This window comes from Pelodiscus sinensis, chromosome 3 (assembly GCF_049634645.1).
Source record: "Pelodiscus sinensis isolate JC-2024 chromosome 3, ASM4963464v1, whole genome shotgun sequence".
NCBI lineage: Eukaryota > Metazoa > Chordata > Testudines > Trionychidae > Pelodiscus > Pelodiscus sinensis.
This window is the reverse complement of record NC_134713.1, coordinates 28,439,479-28,462,101: the sequence shown is the minus strand read 5'-3', so window position 1 is coordinate 28,462,101 and position 22,623 is coordinate 28,439,479. Positions and strand designations below refer to the sequence as shown.

At 44.5% G+C, this 22,623-nt stretch overlaps 1 protein-coding gene and 1 long non-coding RNA gene across 4 annotated transcripts in view; one reads left to right on the top strand and one right to left on the bottom strand.

Annotated features, from left to right (window-relative positions):
* Window positions 1-22,623, bottom strand: part of MBOAT2 (membrane bound glycerophospholipid O-acyltransferase 2) — a 173,560-nt gene that overhangs the window by 128,381 nt on the left and 22,556 nt on the right. Inside the window, exons 2-3 of one of the 2 annotated variants that reach the window (XM_006123617.4) lie at window positions 10,580-10,725; window positions 10-87 (exon numbers count right to left, since the gene is read on the bottom strand). The exons of the other annotated variant lie outside the window; for it this stretch is intronic. Of the exons in view, the coding sequence (XP_006123679.1) occupies window positions 10-87; window positions 10,580-10,725 (224 nt within the window). The remainder of the gene's footprint in view (window positions 1-9; window positions 88-10,579; window positions 10,726-22,623) is intronic. 2 annotated transcript variants of the gene reach the window in all.
* The window catches only part of LOC112545881 (uncharacterized), a 55,035-nt gene continuing 39,281 nt past the window's right edge, over window positions 6,870-22,623 (top strand). Inside the window, exons 1-2 of one of the 2 annotated variants that reach the window (XR_012902528.1) lie at window positions 6,870-6,954; window positions 7,351-7,411. This is a non-coding gene — a long non-coding RNA (uncharacterized LOC112545881). The other variant, XR_012902526.1, reaches the window with a different exon arrangement.

The following is a 22,623-nucleotide window of genomic DNA, read 5'->3' as shown; positions in this document are numbered from 1 at the left end:
AATACTTACTTGTGCATATTTTCCACTCCTATTATGATCATGATATAGTAGGAAATTCCACTTTGTACAACAAAATGTAAGGCATACCTAGGAAAAATTATAAGAAGTCAATCCAGTAAAATACTTTCCACTATCAGCAGTTTAGCACATATGTATGTTTTTCCTTGCTTGAAATGAAAAGATAGTTAGATTTTTAATCCATCAGTAGATGTTACACTCTTAACAAGAAGATCACTTGTAAACTTATTTTAAGATAGGTAACCAAAAACCAAAAAAAAATCCCCACCAATTTTTGCCATTCACTATTTTCCTATACAAGCATGTTGGAGGGGTTTTTGCATTCAAAATATCAGGTCCTTCTCCACTCTCTTTTACAGAGAACTTTGACATCTTTAAATTATCTTAAACAGTTCCCTTATTCAAGCCTATAACTTGAGCTGGAGCTCTCTCTTCTCTGAGTAAGAAGAGCATGCTGTCATTTTTTAAAACTCTGTGAGAATTCGTCTTTGTATATCATGCACAAATAGTAGAGGGTGAAAAGAAAAGTTCACACTTTGCCATTTGCTTTTCATATAAAAGCAAAATGATCACTGTTAAGTTCCATACTGACACTCATGGAGATGAATGTTCTGCTTATTCAAAGAATAGGTACAGCATGCCAGCAACAACGATGCTTTCTTAGATACACATCAGTCAAAACAGATAAAAACTTGTTCCTCAGTTCCATCTCCCTTACCCTCAGCTGAAATGACACGGTATTTGGTGATGCAGATATAAGTCTTATAAGAACTAGATTTAACTCATCCAGTTATTTCACACTTGCAAGCAAATCCCCCATCAGTTGATGAAGACTCCATGATTAAAACAGTTTTGACTGTACATTCTCATTGTTTTTACAAAAAACATGACAGTAGAAAGTCATTTATGAACAGAATACTAGGACACTGGTAACACTGGTAAGTTTGTTTCCTTAATAGTATTATCCATGAAGAAAATATTCGTGTTTGATTATCTTCACTAGGCAGACTCTCTCATTTTGGGACCATCTCAATCAAAACAGATCAAATGATTAAAAATACCACTAATTTGTTTGGAAATTCTTTCCCACATAAATACACCCTAAAAACCAGCTGCTTTTGCTAGTTGACTTCAGTTCAGCTTTCACAGACATTTATAAAGGCAGGTTTCCTATAAATCTTGGACATTAATTTCTTTCAAAAACCGCTTGGTCTTTTTTATGTAAAAGCTGGTCCAATTGACAGGGATCTGCATTATTACAGGAAGATCCTTGTATCCACAGTAGCTAACCTATTAGAGATATATGCAAGCTAAAAATCAGTTATAACTTTTTTAAAGAAAATGCTACATTATTTTGAAAAGAATATTTTGAAGATGTTTAATCCACTTATCCTTCTCATTTTATGGCAATTAATGCTAAGGAGAAAATGTATTTCTTTAAAAATAGATAAAATTATCATTATTACTTTAAATTCCTTACTTGTTACAATGAATTCCATAAATGTATTTTCTTTTTTAATTGAAAAGCTAAAGATCAGGAACAAAATTGTATATTTTCAAGAAACACCACAGTTACATTATTGTAAAAAGCGGTCTCATGGTGGAATAACAACCCATATTAGCAAGTCAACACTCTGCATGTAAAAATACTAATCTATATATCTATTTTAGAGTGCATCCATCTGTCTGTGCATCTCTTTGTCCATTTCTTCAAGCACTCCTCCTAAACAATAAGAACTAGGATCATCAAATTTGGTATGCAGCTTCCCCTTACCCTAATTTAAACCAAGATCAGGGTTTGGTTGTGCCTGGAAAACGGGAAATAACGGGAATGCGACTGTTTCAAAAACATGGAAAAGGAGGGGGCAGAGAGTAGAGGGATACAAAATGGAGGGAAAAAGAAAACAGGGACGTGATACTGAGTGGCCAGTAGAAGCAGCTGCAGCACAAAGAAAGTGGCCAGCAAGACTTTATTTACTTCAAAACAGTCTTATAATTTTTCCACAAAGGGGAAGTGTGAATTATCTTGTTGTTATAAAAACACCATATTGCTGCACTATATAGTTGGCCTCATTCGACAAAAAAGAGAGTAAGTGCACAGCATAATACACATGACTGGAATATTGGCACAGAAGGGGACAGCTTGCTAAGGAAGGACAGGCAGCATAAAAAGGAGCGAGGTACTGTCTTGTGTATTAAAAATGTGTATACACTTAGAGTGATGTTGAGATGGAAATAGGAGAAAGACTTGCTTAAAGTTTTGGGTAAGGATAAAAGGGATAAAAACTAGGGTGATGTCATGGTAGGAGTCTTCTCCAGACCACCTAACAAGGAAAAAGATGGAGCAGGCTTTTCTTTAAATAACTAACAAAATCATCCAAAGCACAGGGCTGATAGGATGCAGCAGAAGAGGAGACTTAAAGTACTAAGACTTCTGTTGGGAAAAGAAAGCAGGGCACAGATTATCCAACAAGTTCTTTGAATGTTCTGCAGACTATTTTATTTCAAAAGGTGGAGAAAGCTACTAGGGAAGAGGCTATTTTAGTTTTGGTTTTGACAAAGAGAAAGGAACTGGTTGCAAAATTTAAAAATGAAAGCAGCTTTGGTGAAAGTGGTCATAAAGGGTACGTCTAAACTACATGGCTCCGTCGACGGAGCCATGTAGATTTGTTGTTTTGGCAAAGTCAAATGAAGCCGCGATTTAAATGATCGCGGCTTCATTTAAATTTACATGGCTTTCGCGCTGAGCCGACAAACAGCTGATCAGCTGTTTGTCCGCTCAGTGCGCTAGTCTGGACGCTCCCCTGCCGACATCAAAGCCCTTTGTCGGCAGCCCCGGTAAACCTCATCCCACGAGGAATAACGGGGCTGCCGACAAAGGGCTTTGATGTCGGCAGGGGAGCGTCCAGACTAGCGCGCTGAGCGGACAAACAGCTGATCAGCTGTTTGTCGGCTCAGCGCGGCAGCCATGTAAATTTAAATGAAGCCGCGATCATTTAAATCGCGGCTTCATTTGACTTTGCCTATGTGTCTAATCTACATGCCTCTGACGACAGAGGCATGCAGTCTAGACACAGCCAAAATGATAAGAGTTCACAATGCTAAAGAATGGTAAGAGGAAAACAACACAATAAAAATAATGGTTTTGAAGAAGGCAGATTTTAGTAAACTCAGGGAGTTGGTAGGTAAGATCCCTACTTGGGAAGCAAGTCTAAAAGGGAAAACAGTTAAAAAAAGTTGACAGTCTTTCAGAGAGACATTAATAAGGGCACAAGAGCAAGCTATCCCACTGAGCTGGAAAGCCAGAAGGCATGGCAAGAGAATGCTAGCTTAACCAGGAGATCTTTAATGAGCTGAAAGTCCAAAAAAAAAAAAGTGTCTTACAAAAGTGAAAATTAGGTCAAATTATAAAGAGTGAAGAATATAAACAATCAACACAATATCTAAGGACAAAATTAGAAAGGCCAAGGTACAAAACAAGATTAAACTAGCTATAGACAAAGGGTAAGAAGGAAACATTCTACATGCCAAGGACATGATAGACCTATTACTCAATGTGGAAGGCAGAGGAAAACAATAACTAAAAATGTGGAAAAGGGAGAATTGCTAAATGAATGATTTAGATAATAGCCTGGAGGGTACAGTTATGACTTCTGTGGATGACACCAACCTAGGAGAGATTGCAAGTACTTTGGAGCAGTGTTTCCCAAACTATGGGCCACAGCCCGGTACTGGGCCACAGAAAAAAAAATACAGGGCCTCAGCGTGGCTGCCGGGAGAGGAGCAGAGTGGGGCAAGCTGGGAGGAGGTGTGGGGGGAGGGAGGAAGGAACTCGCCGCTGGGAAGCAGGGTTGGGAGCAGCAGGGCTGTTCCACGGAGATGTGGGGAGGAAAAGGGCGGCCGGCCGGCGGAAGCAAGGTTGGGGGCAGCGGGGCTGTCCGGCGGAGATCGGGGAGGGCGGGTGGTGGAACCAGGGCTGAACGGAGGGCGAGAGGTCTGGCCAGGAGAGATCGGGAGACGGAGGATGGGAGAACCAGCTGCTGGAAGCAGGGCTGGACGGGGGCAGCGGAGCTGGTGGGGGAGGTCATCGGGGGGAACTGGCTGACTGGGGGAGATCGGTGGGTGGAGGGGGGAAACTGGCCGCCAGAAGCAGGGCTGGATGGGCAGATTGGGAGGAGAAGGGGGAGGGAGCGGGACTGACCCGGGCACATGCAGACCCGGGCATACAAGTGAGTCCAGCCTCGGGGATTCCATTTTGCCCTCCTCCCCCCCCCACACACACACATACCCTTCCTCGATTAGTTGCGAACTGACTGGCTGGTAGACATACTCAGGCAGCCTGAGCACATCTACCAGCCAGGCAGTTCGCAGCTAAGGACTGATACACCTAATAATAATAAAACTTACCTAATTAGAAAATACTGAACATTTTATATGTCCAGTATTTTTTCAATTTGTTTCCCAGACAGAAGCCTTAAATACCAGACTAGCAGATACAAAACTGGACACCTGGCAACCCTACCCCTCCTTGTGCACCCTCCCTCCTAGCCAGATACCCTACCCCCAATCTGATCCTGCTCCTGCCTCCTGGAGTGCCCATGCGGCCCCAGGTCCCCGAAGTCCTGACCCAGGCTGGGCAGAGGATGCAGCCGGGTGAAACACTGAAAATGTATTCATTTTTCATTCTTTTTTTATATGCATTTATATTTTTGGGCTGCAAAAAAACAGTACTAAAAAAAAAAAAAAAACAGGTTCCAACTAAATTAAAAAGATTGGGAAACCCTAATCTAGCCAGCTTTTTATCCAGCTTACAGTTCATTTATCCAATCCATATTCCCTTAACTTGCTGGCAAGAATATTGTGGGCGACTGTATCAAAAGCTTTGGGAACGCTGGCACTGGAGGCTTCGGGAGGACCAGAAACAACTTAGTTGAATATTCATCATTTGCTTAATGAATATGCAAACATGCAAATGACTGTTACCTGTCCTCCAAAAGCTTGTGAATGGATTTACTGGTCTCCGTGTCAAAAAGTTTGGGAACCCCTGCTTTGGAGGATAGAGTTAAAATTCAAAAGGGTGTGGACAAACCAGAGAAATGGTCTGAAGTAAATAAGATGAAATTCAATCACGACAAATGCAAAGTATTCCACTGAGGAAGAGGAGGTTACTCACCTTGATAGTAACTTATGTTCTTCAAGATGAGTGTCCCTGTGGGTGCTCCACATTAGGTCAGTGCGCCACTGCCGAGTCTCAGATCAGAGATTTCATAGCAGTGTCCCTGGGGCCGGGCAGGCGCCCACCAGCAGCCGTGCGCTGTTAGGCTGCAGGCATCGCGCATGCATGAGCCCCCTACCGCACCCCCACCTCCCGCTCCTTAGTTCCTTCTCTACCCTGAAACCGTGGCTTAGGAAGGCTAGGATCCCAAAGTAGAGGGGAGAAAGGGAGGGTTGTGGAGGACCCATGGGGACACTCATCTCGAAGAACTTCAGTTACTACTGAGGTGAGTAACCTCCTCTTCAAGTAATGCTCCACATTAGGTGACTACAAAGCAATTCCCCTTTAGGGAGGCAGGGACTTCAGATCTGGCAAAGAAGTGGTGGAAAGAACTGCCTTAGCTAGTTTCAAGTTGGAAAGAGGTCACTGCGTAAGTGCATAGTGCTTTGCAAACATGTGGTTGGAGAATCACGTGGCAGCTGCGCAGAGGTCTCTTATCGGTACTTTACAGAGGAAAGCTATCGAGGTAGCCAGGGCCCTGGTTGAGTGTGCCCATATGCTCTCTGTAGGGAGCATATGTAACTGTGCATAGCAGAGTTTGATGCAGTCTGAGATCCAGTGGATCTGAGTGGTGGCGCTACTGGACCAACCTGGCAGCACCCCAGCTGCTCTGCCGCAGGCATCCCCGATTCAGCCGCTGCTGACACTGACCAGCAGCGGCTGAATTGGGGATGCCTGGGGCAGAGCCGGACTATTGAAAGGGGGGGCTATGAGGGGTTTGGGGTGGCATCCCCCCCACCCCACACCCTTTATAGCTCCCCTTCTGATGGTCCAGCATATCTGATAATCTAGCACCCCGTGGGTCCTAAAGCTGCTGGATTATCGGAAGTTTACTGTAGATGGGGGATCGGCCATTAGGGCTACTCGTCTGGCCAAAGAAATGGCTACCACGAAAACCGTTTTCATGGCCAAGTGCAATAATGATGCAGTCGTCATTGGTTTAAAGAGAGAGACCTAGTTAGAGCATTCAATACTAAATGCAGGTCCCGCAGTTACATGGGTGCCTGCAGGCTCTTTAAGAACCTCTTGGGGAGTGGATGAACAAATATGGATGAGTCGTCTGTCTTGGAGTGGAATGTAGTGATGGCTGCAAGGTGAACTTTAATAGAACTTATTGTAAAGCCAGCTTGTTTAAGGTGCAGAAGATTGTCAAGGATGGTAGGTAAAGGAGATGTTCAAGGAACCAACTGGTGACGAGCACACCACGTCAAGAATCTTTTCAATTTCTGAAGGTGCTCTGTATAGAAGGACCGTCTGTACTTGATGTGAACAGATCAACTCTAGGTCAGAGAACCATCCAGGAGGCACGCCTTCAGGCATAGTGAGTGGAGGTTTGGGTGGGCGTCTTGGGAGATCCTTGATGCAAGGTAAGTGGATCGGTGTGGCGTGGGAGGAATTTGGTGCATGCATTCCTGACTGTCCACACTTCTAGGATGTTTATGTGCAGATTCTTGTTGTCCTGAACCACAGGCCCTGGCAGGTATGATGGTGCAGATGGGCGCCTCATCCTCTATGAGATGTATCTGTTGTCATGGAGATGGATGGTTCTGGTGGGTGAAAAGACACTCCGGAACACAGGTTCCTTGAGCTCAGCCACCAGCATAAGGATTCCTTTACTACCCCTGGAAGAGCAAGAGATTTGGATAGAGGATGGACATTGGGTTTGTATACCTGTTCCAGCCAGCTCTGTCAATATCTCATGTGCAGATAGACACTGCCAACTACGAAGCTGCATGCTGCCATGTGCCCCAACAGCTGAAGGCATCTGAGTGCTATTGTGCAGGGGGCAGGATCGTTAGGTATTTACCAAGGCCACGATTTTTTTTTAAATGGTCTGAAGGTAGGGATGCGGTGGCCATTGTCAAATCGAGGCATGCTCCTATGAACTGTATCTTTTGTGTAGGATAGAGTGTTGATTTGGCTTCGTTCACCTGAAGGCCCAGGTGTCAGAATAGCTCTCTTGTGACCAACAGAGAGTGGCAGGAATTATTCTGTGAGCAGGACTTGAGGAGGCAGTCGCCTACGTAAGGAAATATGAGAACACTTTGTTTTCTCAGGTACACTGTGATGACCGCCAGCACTTCTGAGAAAACCTTCGGAGCCGCAGAAAGTCCGAAAGTAAGCACTTTGTATTGGTAGTGTTGAGAATCTACAACAAAATGAAGAAAAACCCTGTGAGTAGGGTAGATGGCAATGTGAAAGTATGCATCTTGCAAGTAGAGGGACAAGAACCTTTTCCAATGCCGGTAATATGGTAGTAAGCATTACCATTTTTCATTTTTGTTTCTGTACAAATTTATTGAGTGTTCGAAGATCCAGTATGGACCTCCAACCCCCCGATTTTTTCTCTGTCAAGAAGTAGTGGGAGTAGAAACGCTGGCCTCTAAATTGTATGAGGACTGGTTTGATCGCCCCAATGTGTGTGTAGGAGGTGCTATACTTCTTGTAGAAGAAGGGTCTCCTGAGTTTGGTCCATGATGAGGGACAGGGAAGGAGGATGGAGAGGAAATATGGACACAAAGGGGATAAGGTAAACTTTTTCAGTTATCTGCAGGACCCATCTATCAGAGGTTATATGTTGCCAGTTGTTGAGGAAAGGCAACAATGGGTGATGGAAGAGATTTGCTTGCATTGACAGTGTTGGAATAGGTGACGGGCTCTCCAGACCCTCGGCTTGATGATCAAATTTGCTTACTGGACTGTTGTGACTATTGAGAATTAGTAGAGGAAGGGTGACTTCGTTGGTTTCTGCCTCTACCTCTGTTCTGCTGCTGATGGTCTTGTCTATTGTAGTGCTGTGCATATTGGAGGGCATCGAGGTCTCGGATAAGGCTGATGATACCTATATTGCCTTCTTCTAGGTGATTGGCTGTGGATCCCAAGAGATCACAGCGTTACCCTGGAATCCTTCATGGCAGCTTCTAGCCATTAAAGGGCAGATCTTCTACTATAGCTTGACTCTCCCTGGGGAATAGAGTGGAGCTAAACCATGATGACCTTCTCATTACTACCGATGTTGCTGTAGAACATGCAGCCATGTCAGCGGCATCTAAGATGGCCCATTAATGCTGTTCTTGAAATTGTATGACCTTTGGATATCAATGCTATGTATTGTTGCCTCTTAGCCTCAGGAATGTCTGCAACAAAGTCATTCAGTTTGGTGTAATGTCTATAATCGTATTTTCTCAATAAAGCTGCATAATTTGAAATGTGAAAATAAAAGTAGAAAACGTATATATTTTGCACCCAAATACCTCGAGTCTTTTGCTATCGCAGTCTGATGGAGAAGACCGGTATTGTTGTTGCTTGGATACTTGTTGCGCAGCCTCCATCACGAGAGAATTAGGTGCTGGGTAGGAAAAAAGGAATTCTGAGCCCCTGAGTGGGACATAATATTTCTTATCAGTTCTCTTAGCAGTAGAAGAGATGGATGCCAGAGTTTGCCACAGCGTCTTTGCCAGTTCCATTATTAATGGATTGATTGGCAAGTCTATCTTTGATGGTGTTACTGAGAGAAGTGTGTCTGTTAGGTCGTGTTGATTTTCCACAACCTCCTGGAGAGAAATGTTCAATTCTGTAGCTAGAGGTTTAAAAAGATCTTGGAAATGTGTAGTGTCATCTGAAGTCGTTGAAGCTGTATGTCCAAGCCAAACTGTTAGGCAACACTAAATTTAATTGCATTGGTTTTTGTTGACTATTGAATGGAGATCTGGATACCATGGGAGAAGGGAAGTGAACTGTTGCTATAAATTGTTTCTCTGGCACCAAGGAGGGTCTTGGATGGAAGGGTGGCTCCAGAGCATATCTTTTAAGATTCAGTTGTGACTGCTGTTAGAATATCTCAGTATATGATATTCTGTATAGGTTTATCTGCCATACTTTCTGCACAATTGTATATAGTCAGGATGTAACTGGCCAGAACAACAGTAGGGGTGATACATTAAACTAAATGTTTTTCATGTAAGTAAATTACAGTACAGACTGTATAACCTAATTGTTTCAGTTATAGAGTGTAGCTTGATACTTATCAGAAAGGCTGTGTGTCTGTCACAGAAGTCATAGAGGTCACAGATTCTTTGACTTTCCATTATCTCTGTGATTTCTGCAGTGGCTGGTAGGGATCAGAGATTCCCTGGGCCAGCCACACCAGCTCCTTCTAGGGCAGTTTGGATGTGGAAGGGGGCTCAGTGCTGGGGCAGAGGGGTGTGGTGAGGAGCTGCTTATCTGGGTGAGAATCCTCCTGCAGCTCCCAGTGGCTGTGGTTCCCAGCTAAGTGGAGAGCCTGCCACCCCTGCCAACTCTCCCCACCAGCACTAGCAGGGGTCCTGAGTTGTGTGCCCCCTTCCTGAGCACCCCATGGTCCTGTAGCTCAAGTATTAGTTAGGGGCATAAACAAGTCATGTGCCTTTAATGTTTAGTGACTGATCTCTCCCTGACTTTTACTAAAAATACCTGTGACTTAAGCATTGCCTAATCAAGCTAGTTTAGAATGAAATAAGAGGCTTAATTGGTGGGTGGCCAACAGCGAGGTATTTCTTAATTGACTGAAATATTCTGCCAACATTTTAAAAACATTAAAATTTAGTAATAGTGAAGTTTATTACTGTTAAATTCACTACTTCCTAGGGTTTTTTTAATTGTGAACAAATGTACAGAAAGAAACAGTGATATATGCTCCATCCAATGTAACTGAGATGGAAAGTACTGTAAATGCCATAGCATTATTTAATTCTCTAAAGATCTTTTATGAACTCATAGGATTGTATCTTGCAGCTGCTTTTGGGAGGAGAAAGGAAGAGCTAAAATAAAAACTAATTCTGTAACTTACATAATTTGTCACACATTGTACAACATATTGCTCGGTGAATAGGTGTGGCAGAAAGTAGTATTTTTTTGTTTCAATGGACACTATCAGTGTCTGTTTCATTTTTATTTATTTACATTTTCATAGTTGCAGGAAATTTATTTAATGACAGACATTGAGATTGAAAAGTTAAAGCTCTATAACTGTTAAAACACAAACCGTCAATATCACAGGTCAAAGTATACAAAATAAGTATCCTGAAACCAAATCCCAATAAATTCTCAAGCTGTGTTTTTCTTTGCTTGTCTGTAAATGTTTATTATCATTTGTGGACGTGTGTGTGTGTGTGTGTGTGTGTGTGTGTGTGTGTGTGTGTGTGTGTGTGTGTGTGTGTACAGTGAAATCAACTTTTAACAACACTTATCTATAAAACACACAAAAGAATTGAAAAATAAAATAAAATAAAATAAAATATTACTTACCATCCAAAACAAAAAAGTGCAAGATAAAGGCCTAAAAGCGTGGCAACAACATGTCTTATAAATGAGCTAGTTTTGCTTGAATGAAGGTATGTTCGAAACCAAATAGCCGCAAGCAAGGCAAAGAGTTGGCACACTACGAAGTTGACCTGCAGAGAAAAGACAACTGTTATTCTACACAATCATCATACACAAGACTATCACTTGCTTACAAATGTAAAGCCTCACCAATTATATCCATCCACTAATGATAGGACCAAATGATCTGAAAACTGATTACTATATTCCATACCACTGAAGTACTGACACATCTCACAACTTTCAAGAATTAATCTTCATACCACATTCCTGAGGTAGGGTATATACCCATTTTATACATGGAAGACTAAAATGAACAGAGAGGCAGATTCATCAAGATTACAGAACAAGTCTGACAAATCCAGAAATAACATAAATCTCAGGCCACTGACTTAACTGCAAAGACATTCTTCCTCTTCTGTATCAGAGAGGTAGCCATGTAGTCTGAATCTGCAAAAGCGGCGAGGAGTCCTGTGGCACCTTATAGACTAACCGACGTGTTGGAGCATAAGCTTTCATGGGCAAAGACCCACTTGGTCAGATGCATGTAGTGGAAATTTCCAGAGGCAGGTATATCTTTCCAGAGGCAGGAATATCTTGGTATTCACACCTCCAGATCAGCTGCTAGAAGTGGGCCTCATCCTCCCTGATTGGATCCACCTCGTCATCTCTAGCCTGATTCTGGCCTGCATATTTATACCTGCCTCTGGAAATTTCCACTACATGCATCTGACGAAATGGGTCTTTGCCCACGAAAGCTTATGCTCCAACACTTCAGTTAGTCTATAAGGTGCCACAGAGGCGTAGGGAAGAGGGGGAGGGGGGCCAATTGCCTGCAGGCGCCATGCTGGGGGGGTGCCGAATTGGTGTAGGACCGAGCGGTGCACAAGCTGCTCTTTCAAGCTGCCAGCTAAATGCTGCTCTGGCTACTGGCACCTGCTCTCTGAAAAGTGAAAGCCAAAGCAGCCAGCTGGGTGGGAGGAGCAGTGCTCTGAAGAGTAAGACTGGGTAAGTTCCTCGCGGCTGGCTGGGAGGAGGGATGGATTTGATTGGGGGAGTACTCTCCTTCCCCCTACTCCGCGGGGGCACCGCGCTGGGCGGGGTGGGACCAACCGAGCCACTCTGAGTCTGCTCTTCTTGCAAGCTGCTGGCTAAGGGCTGCTGCAGACCGCGGGCACCGGCTCTCTCCAAAGTGCAAGCCAAAGCAGCCAGCTGATGAGTGGGAGTGTTACGGGGTCCGCGAGTCCCCCCCGTCCGGGGCAGTCACACTCCCACGGTTGCCGCCCCGGAAGGTCCCAGTCTCTGTGCCGCGGCGCCGGGTCGGCCCTCCCGGTGGTTGCCCAGAGGATCCCACGAGCGAGGAGGTGAGGGGGGTCCGGGCCCTCCCTCTCTCCAGACCCCAGCCCAGGGCCCTAAGGCGGGGGAGATGCTCTTCTCTCCCCCGACCTGGCTGATGGGGCACAGAGCCGCAACGCATCAACCCTCGGGCTCCAGTACACCCGCCCTGGGCTGCTTCCTCACGCCCTCGCTCGTCCGCTCACCAGCTGGCTGGTCTCGCCGCCTCCTCGGTGTCCCTCAGTCTCTGCCTCCAGCGTCCTCCTTCTCCTCCTCTCCCCTGCTTCTGCCTCTCCTGACTTTATACCTGGGGAAGGTGCCGCCCCGCCCCTCCAGAGCACCCGCACCTGTGCTCATCCACGGCTCCAGCTTCTCCTCCCCAGCTGTTTCCCCTCACCCCCAGCGTTCTCTCCCTCTCCTGCAGCTGTGGGGCATAGGGCCGGCTGGGGCGCCCGCGGGGCTGCCCGCCCCGAGGCTGGTGGGGTGCCGTTCCTGCCCGGTTGTCCCCACTAACCTTGCCGGGGGGGGGGGGTTCTTCCCCCGTGCTGTCCCGGGCTGCGTCCCTGGAGCCGCCAGCCTGGCGGCATGTCCCGGCTGCCCTGCTGCCTGCGTCCCCGGCGGCAGCAGGTCCAGCCGTGGCGTCTCTTTCTGCCCCGCTGGGGGGGCCCTCCTCGGTGCGGGGTTGCCTCACCCCGTCACCGCCCTCCCCCGTGTTGCTCGGGGTCCCGCCCGCTCGCCCGCCTGCCGAGCGGCGCGTCCCGGTTACCCCACCGGGCGCGTCCTCGGCGGCGGCGAGACAAGCCGCGCCGCTTTCCCCTGCCTCGCTGGGGGGGGCCCTTCTAGTGCGGGGTTGCCTCACCCCGTCACAGGGAGGAACAGTGCTCTGAAGAAGGGTACATTCCTCCATGCCTGGCTGGGGGGGGGGGGGTGGATTTAGGAGAGTGCTCCCCCCCCCACACTAGGGGTGCCTTGCTCTGGGGGGAAGAGAGGGGAGTGCATGGGGGGCTGGCTTTGGGGCAGGGGTGAGGTGAGTGTATTGGGATGGGGAACACTGTAGGGGGGCTGGCTCAGAGGAAGGGGGTGAGTACCTTTGGGATGGGAGGTATTGGGGGGCTGTCTCTGGGGCAGGGATGGTTGTGTTGTACTTAATAATACATAGGATCTTTTTTGGGGAAAAAGGCAAAATGCCACGTTTACTGGTAACACACATAGCAGTCAATAGTTATATGCATACAACACAACACACACACACACACACACACACACACACACACACACACACGTCTTGTTTTTACCAATAGCTGTTCCACATAACTGCTGGCCAGATTAGTTAGGTGTGGGAGGGTTGGAGCCAGATCAATGCTCCCATGTTTTCACTGCAAGATGCCTTAGAGATGTCTAGTGTCTTCCCTCTCATGCAGAGAGTCATCATATGAATATGTAGTTATTCATCTATGGCACCTTCTTTTGGGTGTTTTTTTTTCCTAATGCTCCCCCATTCACCTTCAAAGAGGTACCTTCCAAAAGCAGGTGCTTGCTGCTTACTCCCAGGGTATCATCCATAGGTCCAGCCTCCTTTCAATGAGCCCACTTCACTCACAGGTCCCATTGTTCTTATTGTTCTTGAATCTGGATTCCACCTTTCTCCAACCATTAAAAGTGCCAAGAGTTGCTTTTCTTTCATGCCTTATCCATTTACACCTCATTCACTCAACAAGATAATCAGTTTAGCAAAGGGGGGAGGAGGGCTAAAAAGTCTACAAGATACAAGGTTTCTATGTAAAAAGGCTTATTACAAAGTTTCTATGTTCTGTAAAAGTATACAAAGTTTCTATAAAAGGACAAACTAAAGACTTATTACAAAACTAAAAGGACTTGATACAAATTTAAAATAAAAATAACGAAAAAATGATTAATACAGAGATTAATGAGATTTACCTCTAGTTGCATTGGTATGGAGGGGGCTGAAGTGCCTGCTCTGGGGAAGAGATTTGTATTGGAATGGGGGGTGCCTGGGTCTGGGGTACGGGTGAGTGTATTGGGGTTACTTATTTTTTTAAATAAAAGATACTTTATAAAAAAAGGAAAAACTTAAAAAACAATAATCTGGTAGCACTTTAAAGACTAACAAATGTAGATCAGGCATGTCAAACTTGAAGCCCTCTGAGGGCCACACAAATGAAAACTGATAGCTTTCAGGAACACCAAAGAGAATGTACTTCTATAGGGCAGTTGTAATTATTTATTATTATTATAAATTATGCTTTAGGTATATTTTATAATATTTTTCAGGTCTTGTTTTAATATAATACAATAATTTGATGTGTAAAATTATTTGCTCATATAAAATGATTTTTAATTTAAATATAAATTTAAGGTACTTCAAAAATTTTTATATGATATATGACTTGTTTTGTTGAAATGAAAATAGGTATAGACCATGATCAATCAAATAGAACAGGTTTTTGTGAAAATTTCAGATACTTTGTAAATCTGAAATTTTGCATAAACATATAATTCTTTGTGCAATTTGAAAAAAATGACATTTATTGATATAAAATTAATATACATTTTGTGATTTTATTTGGGAATAAATAAAAACCAAAACATTAACAAAATATTCCCCTCCTTTCCCCCAGAGCCAGGCACCCCCATAACAATCCAATCCCCCTCAAGATAGTTCTACTGTGATCTACTAACTTATCTACTAATTAATCCAAGGATCTGTGGCTATTAGTAGTGTTTGATTTTTTTTCTTATGTTCTTATTTTTTTGCTGACTTAGAAATAATAACAGAACCACAGTAACAAATGATTGGGGGAGGGCGCAAATTTGGGCTTTGCCCCAGGCGCAAAACATCTTCGCTATTCCTCTGAGGTGCCACCGGACTCCTCGCCGCTTCCTCTTCGGATAACTCAATTTTGTTTTTCAATTCGGATATGCTTTTTAGAACATTTCCTTCTTTAGTCTGAGACTAGAACTGACCTTTGCTCCCATCAAGGCAGAGAACTTACTTTGATGATCTGTCCTCAGATTCAAATGAACCAGCTGGAACTGAATAGAAGCTGTGTTATGCAGCACTGCACTGGCTGTGAACAGTGAGATGCAGTGGATGGTGAGTGCGGACAGATGCCAGGTGGTCACCAGCAGCATTCCTTCTAAGCTGAAAACAGCACAGATTCACAGATCATTAATCAGCCCCACTCCATCAGTCAGCTCTGAGCCTGAGCCTCTGACAGAGCAGGGCTGATCAATCAGCTGTGAAGTTGTGCTGCCATGCAGCTTAGAGAGGGAACTCTGGTTGCCAGTTATTTGTCTCTGCTGCTGATCCATAGGCCTTTTACCAGGCTAACCAATTTTATCAGATGTCATATATTCAGCATAGGGAAATATTGTCATCTTATCTATTTACATTTCCATACAAGTAATCCACTAGTTCTGTAGGTGTTGGGGGATCTTCAATCTTCAACCTGAAATTTGGACGTGCCCCTCCTTTTCCTAAAGCTAGTGACATTTACATCCATACACTGCTCTTACACACACTGTTGCACTTTCCTTCAAGAAAACATGGTACCCCTATCAGGCATATGATAAATGGTTTAGCCATTTCATTGCCCTCAATGGAACTTTTTTATGTTAATGCTCTGTTCTTCCTTTTTTGGGATAATTATGGAGCACACTGCAGCATAACACAGGCAAAAACACAGCACAACTGTGCACCCAGCATCCTCAAATCTTCTTTAACATCTTTCAATTTGCTCTATTCTTGTTGCTAAACAATCTTCTGGTGAGGTCAGGTATCCAAGCAGACGCTCAAGTCTTCCAGAAAGGTGAGACTCAACTGAACATAGAAGTCTTGTTGATATGCCATTATATCCTGACAGGAAATGACATGGTGGCATTGGTTTGGCTTATTTCTTTTCTCTCTGGGAAGCCACAAAGGGTAGATTTGAGAGTCTGTTCATTTGACCCAAAATTTCTCTGATGAGGGTTATTGAAAGGTTCAGTTGCATCAACCTCCTTTTAACTATCAGCCAACAAAAGAAATTCTGATCCCCATTTATCCATTCTCTTAACTTACTTCAAAATATTTCATTTTAACTTTAACAGCTACCCAGCCTTCACTCCAACATCAATGTCAACAGTCTCAATCACCAGCTTGTCTATTTCATCCACAAGTGGTTCCATGCATTCAATCTTGCTAACTCCTAAAGATGAGTAGCATCCCCTTAAAAATCCATAAAGCCAACCTTACATCCACCTTCAAGTACCTCCTTAAAACTCATTTCAAAAAGGCCATCTGACAACAGCTAGAAAAGCAATAAGTAGTGATTACTGCTACAGTTTTACACAATTCGTAGTGAAAGCTAGTTTTTGGGAAAACATTCTATTATTCTTGTTACTCTGTTCTCTCTGTCCAACCCCTCTCCTACCACCACGTCTTGGTTTCCTCTAGCTGCACTGTCTTTACACTGTAAACTCTTTGGGGCAAGGACTATCATGTTCTATACATTTATGCAGTACATATCATTATGGGCCACTAACATGGTTGAAGCCACTTGTACCGTGATAATGTATGTGTCAAACATTATTTTATATATATGTGTGGATGCACTGTAAAGTCATCCATATTTTTGATGACACTTTACTCTACTTGACCCTTTTTCCAGACCCAGAGTTGCTCAGTTTAAGATCAATCCAGATGAAACAGATTAAAGATATTTCAGAAAAACAGGCCTAACATGGATGCCTGGAATACGACGCTAAACACCTTTGACACCAACACACAAAATGTGTAAGGACCATATGTTTGTGATCATTCCGCCAGTTTTCAATCTATGACAGTGCATCTATTAATCCTTGTTACCAGGTCCCCAGAGGTCACCCCAAGTTCGGGTGTCCTCCAAGCCTTGAGACTGACCGCCTGCCTGCGATCCTAGTTATAAGCGCTGTCGGCCCATACTCTAATGGGCCTGAGGGGGCCGGGAAGGGGGCTCGGGCCCTCCCACACTCCGAGCCCCGACCCAGGGCCCTGAGACAGGGATGTTGGTCCCTGGATAGTGGAGGGGGACGAGTTCCCCAAAACCCTCCACTCGCAGCGTCCGCGGCCCCGCCCTGGGTCTCTTCTTCCCGGCTTAGTACCTGGGGTTTCCCCAGCTGGGGAACAGGCTTACCCCCAGTCTCTGCCTCCGCCGAGGGTCCATGGGCCAGGGTTCTCCTGCGCTCCCCTCGCCTGGCGGGGGTCTGCCTTCCTCGCCGCCCCTGGCTTCCTCCTGGCTGGGGCTCTTGCCCTTTTGAATCCCCCGCCCAAGCGGCGGGGTGGGTCTTCCCCCGGCGTCTGCGGCCCCGCCCTCCTGGGCGTCCTGCTCGCCGCTCCCCGTGACGTCATCCGGCCGCGCTGGAGCATCCTCGGAGCCGCTCGACCTTCCTCCCCGTCCTGCCTCCCGGATCCCCCGCAGCCGGGCCTCCTCCAACCACCCGCCTCCCCGGCGGACCGGTCTCAGTCCCCGACCCCGGCTCCGTGCGGGGGGGTGAGGGCACGGCGCCTGCCTCGCCACCCCCGGTTCCCGGCTCAGTGCGGGGGAGCGCGGACACCGTGCCTGCCCCGTCACAATCCCCCTTTCCCATCTGGATTAGTTTTTCAAGTAGAAATTAAATATTTCTAGTTTCGTGTGTGATCCTCATTTAATCTGTACCACAGATTCCCCCTTTTTATTAATGTAGACATCACCCGCCTTTGTAAGGCACACTGAGACCTTCAGATGAACTATTAAGTGCAAAGTTTTATAATAGATTGCTGTATATTCAAATTTTATATCTATTACTTTTTCTGCAATTAATTTTAACTGAATAAACAAAGTAACACAAACTTGACCACCATATATTCTTTATAAAACTCTATTTGTATTATTCTGCAGATATTAAGTGTTCTCCTGCCATTTTCTATTTAATTATGTTAGATGGGAAAGTAGTTGGAAGTTGGATAGTAAACTGACAGAATCAGTTTTTTTTTTTAAATTGAGCCCTCATATACACACCTATACAACCTCCACTGTCCTGAGATTATATGAACAGCAACAGCTGCACAATCCTAAATGAAGCCAATGGTGTTGCACAGGGTGCCAATGAAGGCCATACGGTCCAGGTTCAGTTTTCTAGTCTGGTTTTGTAATAGCAAGTCTTGTACGGTGCCACTGAAATACATCTTAGAAATCTATAATAACGTGTTTTCTGGGGGGAAAGGATTTAAACAGAGAAGAGCCAAACGGAGTAATTTCAACAAAAGAAAACACCAACATTAATTCTATTTAATATCAAATGTGATGGAACTGAAACAGACCCCACCCATTCCCACCTGAAGATATTTTATTTGAAAATATGGTAGAGTGTAGAATTTCATGCCTTTCCCCAGGAACAGCAGAGCTCAACTTGTTTCCATTCCACATGTAAACACTCCTTCTGATGTCAGCAGGCATTCCAAGTGCACTGTTGTAGGACTGTTACAAATATTATATTGCTGAACTTATTCCTGTAGTAAGATGAAGGCCTGAAACAAAAGTCCAGGTAGCACAGGGCTGGTTTGAGTCCTGAGGCCTAGCTAACAATGGACAAAAATTGGCTAATATAAATAAAACAAAGCCAAGCTGTGAGCAAGAGGCAGGCCCCTGCTCATAGAACTTGGCATGAACAGGGCTTAAAGGGTATGTCTACACTAGCCCCGTACTTCAATCTAGGGAGGCTAATGAGGGCAACCGAAACTGCAAATGAAGCGCGGGATTTAAATATCCCATGCTTCATTAGCATGTTCCCGGCCGGTCGCCATTTTTAGAAATTGACTAGCCCGAAGTAACTGCCTGCGTCTACACGCAGCAGTGAAACAGGATTCCGACTTAAAGCCCTAAAACGAATTAGCTGGTATTCCTCCTGCAATGAGGTTTACCTGCTAATTCAAACTAGGGGGCTAGTGTAGACATACCCAAAGTATAAAACACTAATTGATAATAAGCCTAGGTGTACAACAGTAATTGGTACTAGGTACCAGCTGTAAAATAGTAATTGGTACTGGTCACAATTTGAAAGCACATCCCAAAAGGATGGTACTGCCAGCTCATTAAAAAAGACCTTGCTACCCACATTCCCCACAGATAACAACCCAGATTCAAGAGAGGCTCTAAAATGACAGCATGATAGAGATGTTCTAATTGAACCACCAGGTGCAGGTGATGGGTGGTATCTAAGTAGCATCAGAGGGTGGCAACCTGATATGTCAGGGGTGATGTGTAACTTGTTTGTACCTGTATATAAAGCATTGTCTTGGAGGGGCAGTCTTTGTCTGGCCTAGGGGGCATTGGACCTCCCACTTACTGAGTCAGTACATTGTTATGGGTGTATATAAGCGTAGTCTAAATAACTGGTTCAATCTCTTCCACATCTGGACCTCCACAGTCTAGGAAAGACGGGAAGTTTGCAAACCACTGGCATCTGTTTTTGACCATCCAGATTGAGAACCTATGTCCTATATTTTATCCTTAGAGAGAAGCTTTCAGAGAAAGCCAGTGATGACAGTGAAGACTCTGTCTTTGCACAGTGCATAGATTAGGAAAAATCCCTGCTTCATCTCAGAGCTTGATGACATGATTTAAAATTTTCCACATTACATTCAATGAATGCTGGCATATCCTCATTTTTGAGTGCTAGATTCTGCAAACTTAAAATTATTTTTAACATAGATCTCATATGTATTTGAGAGGGTTTGTGTATCTGTATGTACATCTGTCTGTTTGTCTGTCACCTCCTAATGTTCAAAATGTTTCAGAGGAGTAAGACCTAGGAGCACCAAATTTAGTATGCAGCTTCCTCTTATCATAACTTAAACTAAGGTCATAGTTTGGTTGTGCCGGGAAAATGAATGTTCCTGGAATAGAATTGCTTCTCATAAAATCATACAGAAAAGAGACAGAATCACCAGATAGGTGAAAGGGACTGGCTAAGGATGACAATCCCCTCCATCTGGAACTGTTCCAGCCCCAAGCCTCCCAACTACGAGCATCCTTAAAGAAGGATGTTAAAAGCTGATTGTTAAAGTTTTAAGTGTTATCAGTTAAGAGTGATAGAAATGTAGCCGTGTTAGTCTGGTGTAGCTGAAACACAAAACAGGACTATGTAGCACTTTAAAGACTAACAAGATGGTTTATTAGGTGATGAGCTTTCGTGGGCCAGACCCACTTCCTCAGATCAAATAGTGGAAGAAAATTGTCACAACCATATATACCAAAGTGGGTCAGGCCTACGAAAGCTCATCACCTAATAAACCATTTTGTTAGTCTTTAAAGTGCTACCTAGTCCTGTTTTTTGTTTCAGTTAAGAGTGTTACTAGTTAAGAGTCTCTCAGCTGCTAGCAAATCCTTCAGCACGCCTTGCTTCATGGGGCTCAGGAAGAACCCATTTATAAGCCAACCCCCACTCTTCATAGAGGATTTAAAAAAAAAAAAAAAAAAGTCGGCTTATGATTGAGAATATACAGTTGCAATTTTTTTTTCAATTTTTGGCAAATAATAGGCTGGGAACAAGTAATGAAGAACATGATCTAGGCACGAATAATCTCGTTTGTGCAATAAATGAGCATAAAATCCAATAAGCCTTCTAAACAGGGCTTATTAAGTATTTATTCAGAAATCACTGCAAGTAAAGAAAAAACGTAGAACTAAGGATTTAAAATGATGTCTCATTTTGAACAACAGTAGGTTACACATTTTCAAAGTGAGAACAAGCCAATATTCAGACTCATCAGGGGAGATGAGATTCAAGTTGAAGGTAATAACTCTTATCGGTAAGCCAGTTTCTCAGTGACTCAGCATCATTGGTTCTTAGTTCTGACTTATGCACAGGAACAGCCAAATGCTAGGAAACCAATTTGCTTTAAAAGTGAAACTAGAATGAGAACACTAATGCTTTTTTAAAAACCTAAATGAAAGAAGTAAAACCATGACCTACGTTAGTGCTTCTTCTGAAACTGGTTTGGCCACTTAAGGGCTAAGTAACATAGATTGCTAATGAAAAACCCTTTACAACTTCAATACATAAAACAAGTCTGGGTTTAAAATGTCAAGATGCATTTCCAACCAAACAGCAACTTCACTGCTGAATTCACTGAGGGTATTTCTACACGTGGCACCTAGTTCGAACTAGGGATGCAAATGTAGACGTTCGAAATAGTCAATGATGCGGGGATTTAAATATCCCGCACTTCATTAGCACGATCTCACTGGTGCGTTACTCCAATCAACAGCTGTTTTGAAAGTGAAAGGGGTTTGGTTTGAACTAACGTGTCCCAGCATGCACTTTCACTTTCGAAACAGTCAATGAAGCGGGGATTTAAATATCCCACACTTCATTAGCATGATCTCGCCAGCGCGTTACTCCGATTAACAGCTGTTTCGAAAGTGAAAGTGCGTGCCGGGACGCGTTAGTTCAAACCAAACCCCTTTCACTTTCGAAACAGCTGTTGATTGGAGTAAGGCGCTGGCGAGATCATGCTAATGAAGAGCGGGATATTTAAATCCCTGCTTCATTGACTAATTCAAATGCCTACATTTGCATCCTTAGTTCGAACAAGGGTGCAAGTATAGACATACCCTGAGAGAGAAATGTCCTTTACCACCTGCATAAAAAGTTATTGTTTCTTAATGAAATTCTATATACAGGAAATTTTTATTTACATTTTCATCAGAGTAAAACCATGGTATTCCCACATCTTGAATACTGCGTACAAATGTGGTTGCCTCATCTCAAAATTGCTATATTGGCATTGGAAAAGGTTCAGAAAAGGGCAACAAAAATTATTAGGGGTTTGGAATAGCTCTCACATGAAGAGAGATTAAAAAGACTTGGACTTTTCAGCTTAGAGAAGAGGAGATTAAGGGGGGATATGATAGAGGTTTATAAAATAATGACTGATATGGAAAAAGTGAATAAGGAGAAGTTATTTACTTGTTCCCCAAACATAAAAACTAGGGGTCACTAAATGAAATTAATATGTAGCAGGTTTAAAACAAACAAAAGGAAGGTTTTTTTCCACTCAGTGCACAGTCAACCTGTGGGACTTCTGGGCGCTACTGGACCAACCCGGCAGCACCCCAGCTGCTCTGCCCCAGGCGTCCTGATTCAGCCACTGCTGGTCAGTTTCAGCAGCGGCTGAATCAGGACGCCTGGGGCAGAGCAGCTTGGGTGCTGCTGGGTTGGTCCAGTAGCGCCGAGGAGCGGCGCTACTGGAGCAATCCAGCAGCACCCAAGATGCTCTGCCCCAGGCGCCCCCAAGTCAGCTGCTGCTGAAACTGACCAGCGCTGACTACAGGAAGCCCGAGGCAGAGTTGCTCTGCCCCGGGCTTCCTGGAATCAGCCGCTGATCAGTTTCAGCAGCAGCTGACTTGGGGACGCCTGGGGTTCTTAAGTTGAATCTGTATGTAAGAACTGGCGTCCAGATTCAGCCTGTTGAAACTGATCAGCGGCTGATTCCAGGAAGCCTGGGGAAAAGCAACTCTGCCTCGGGCTTCCTGTAGTCAGCCGCTGGTCAGTTTCAGCAGCGGCTGAATCTGGATGCCAGTTCTGACTTACATACAGATTCAACTTAAGAA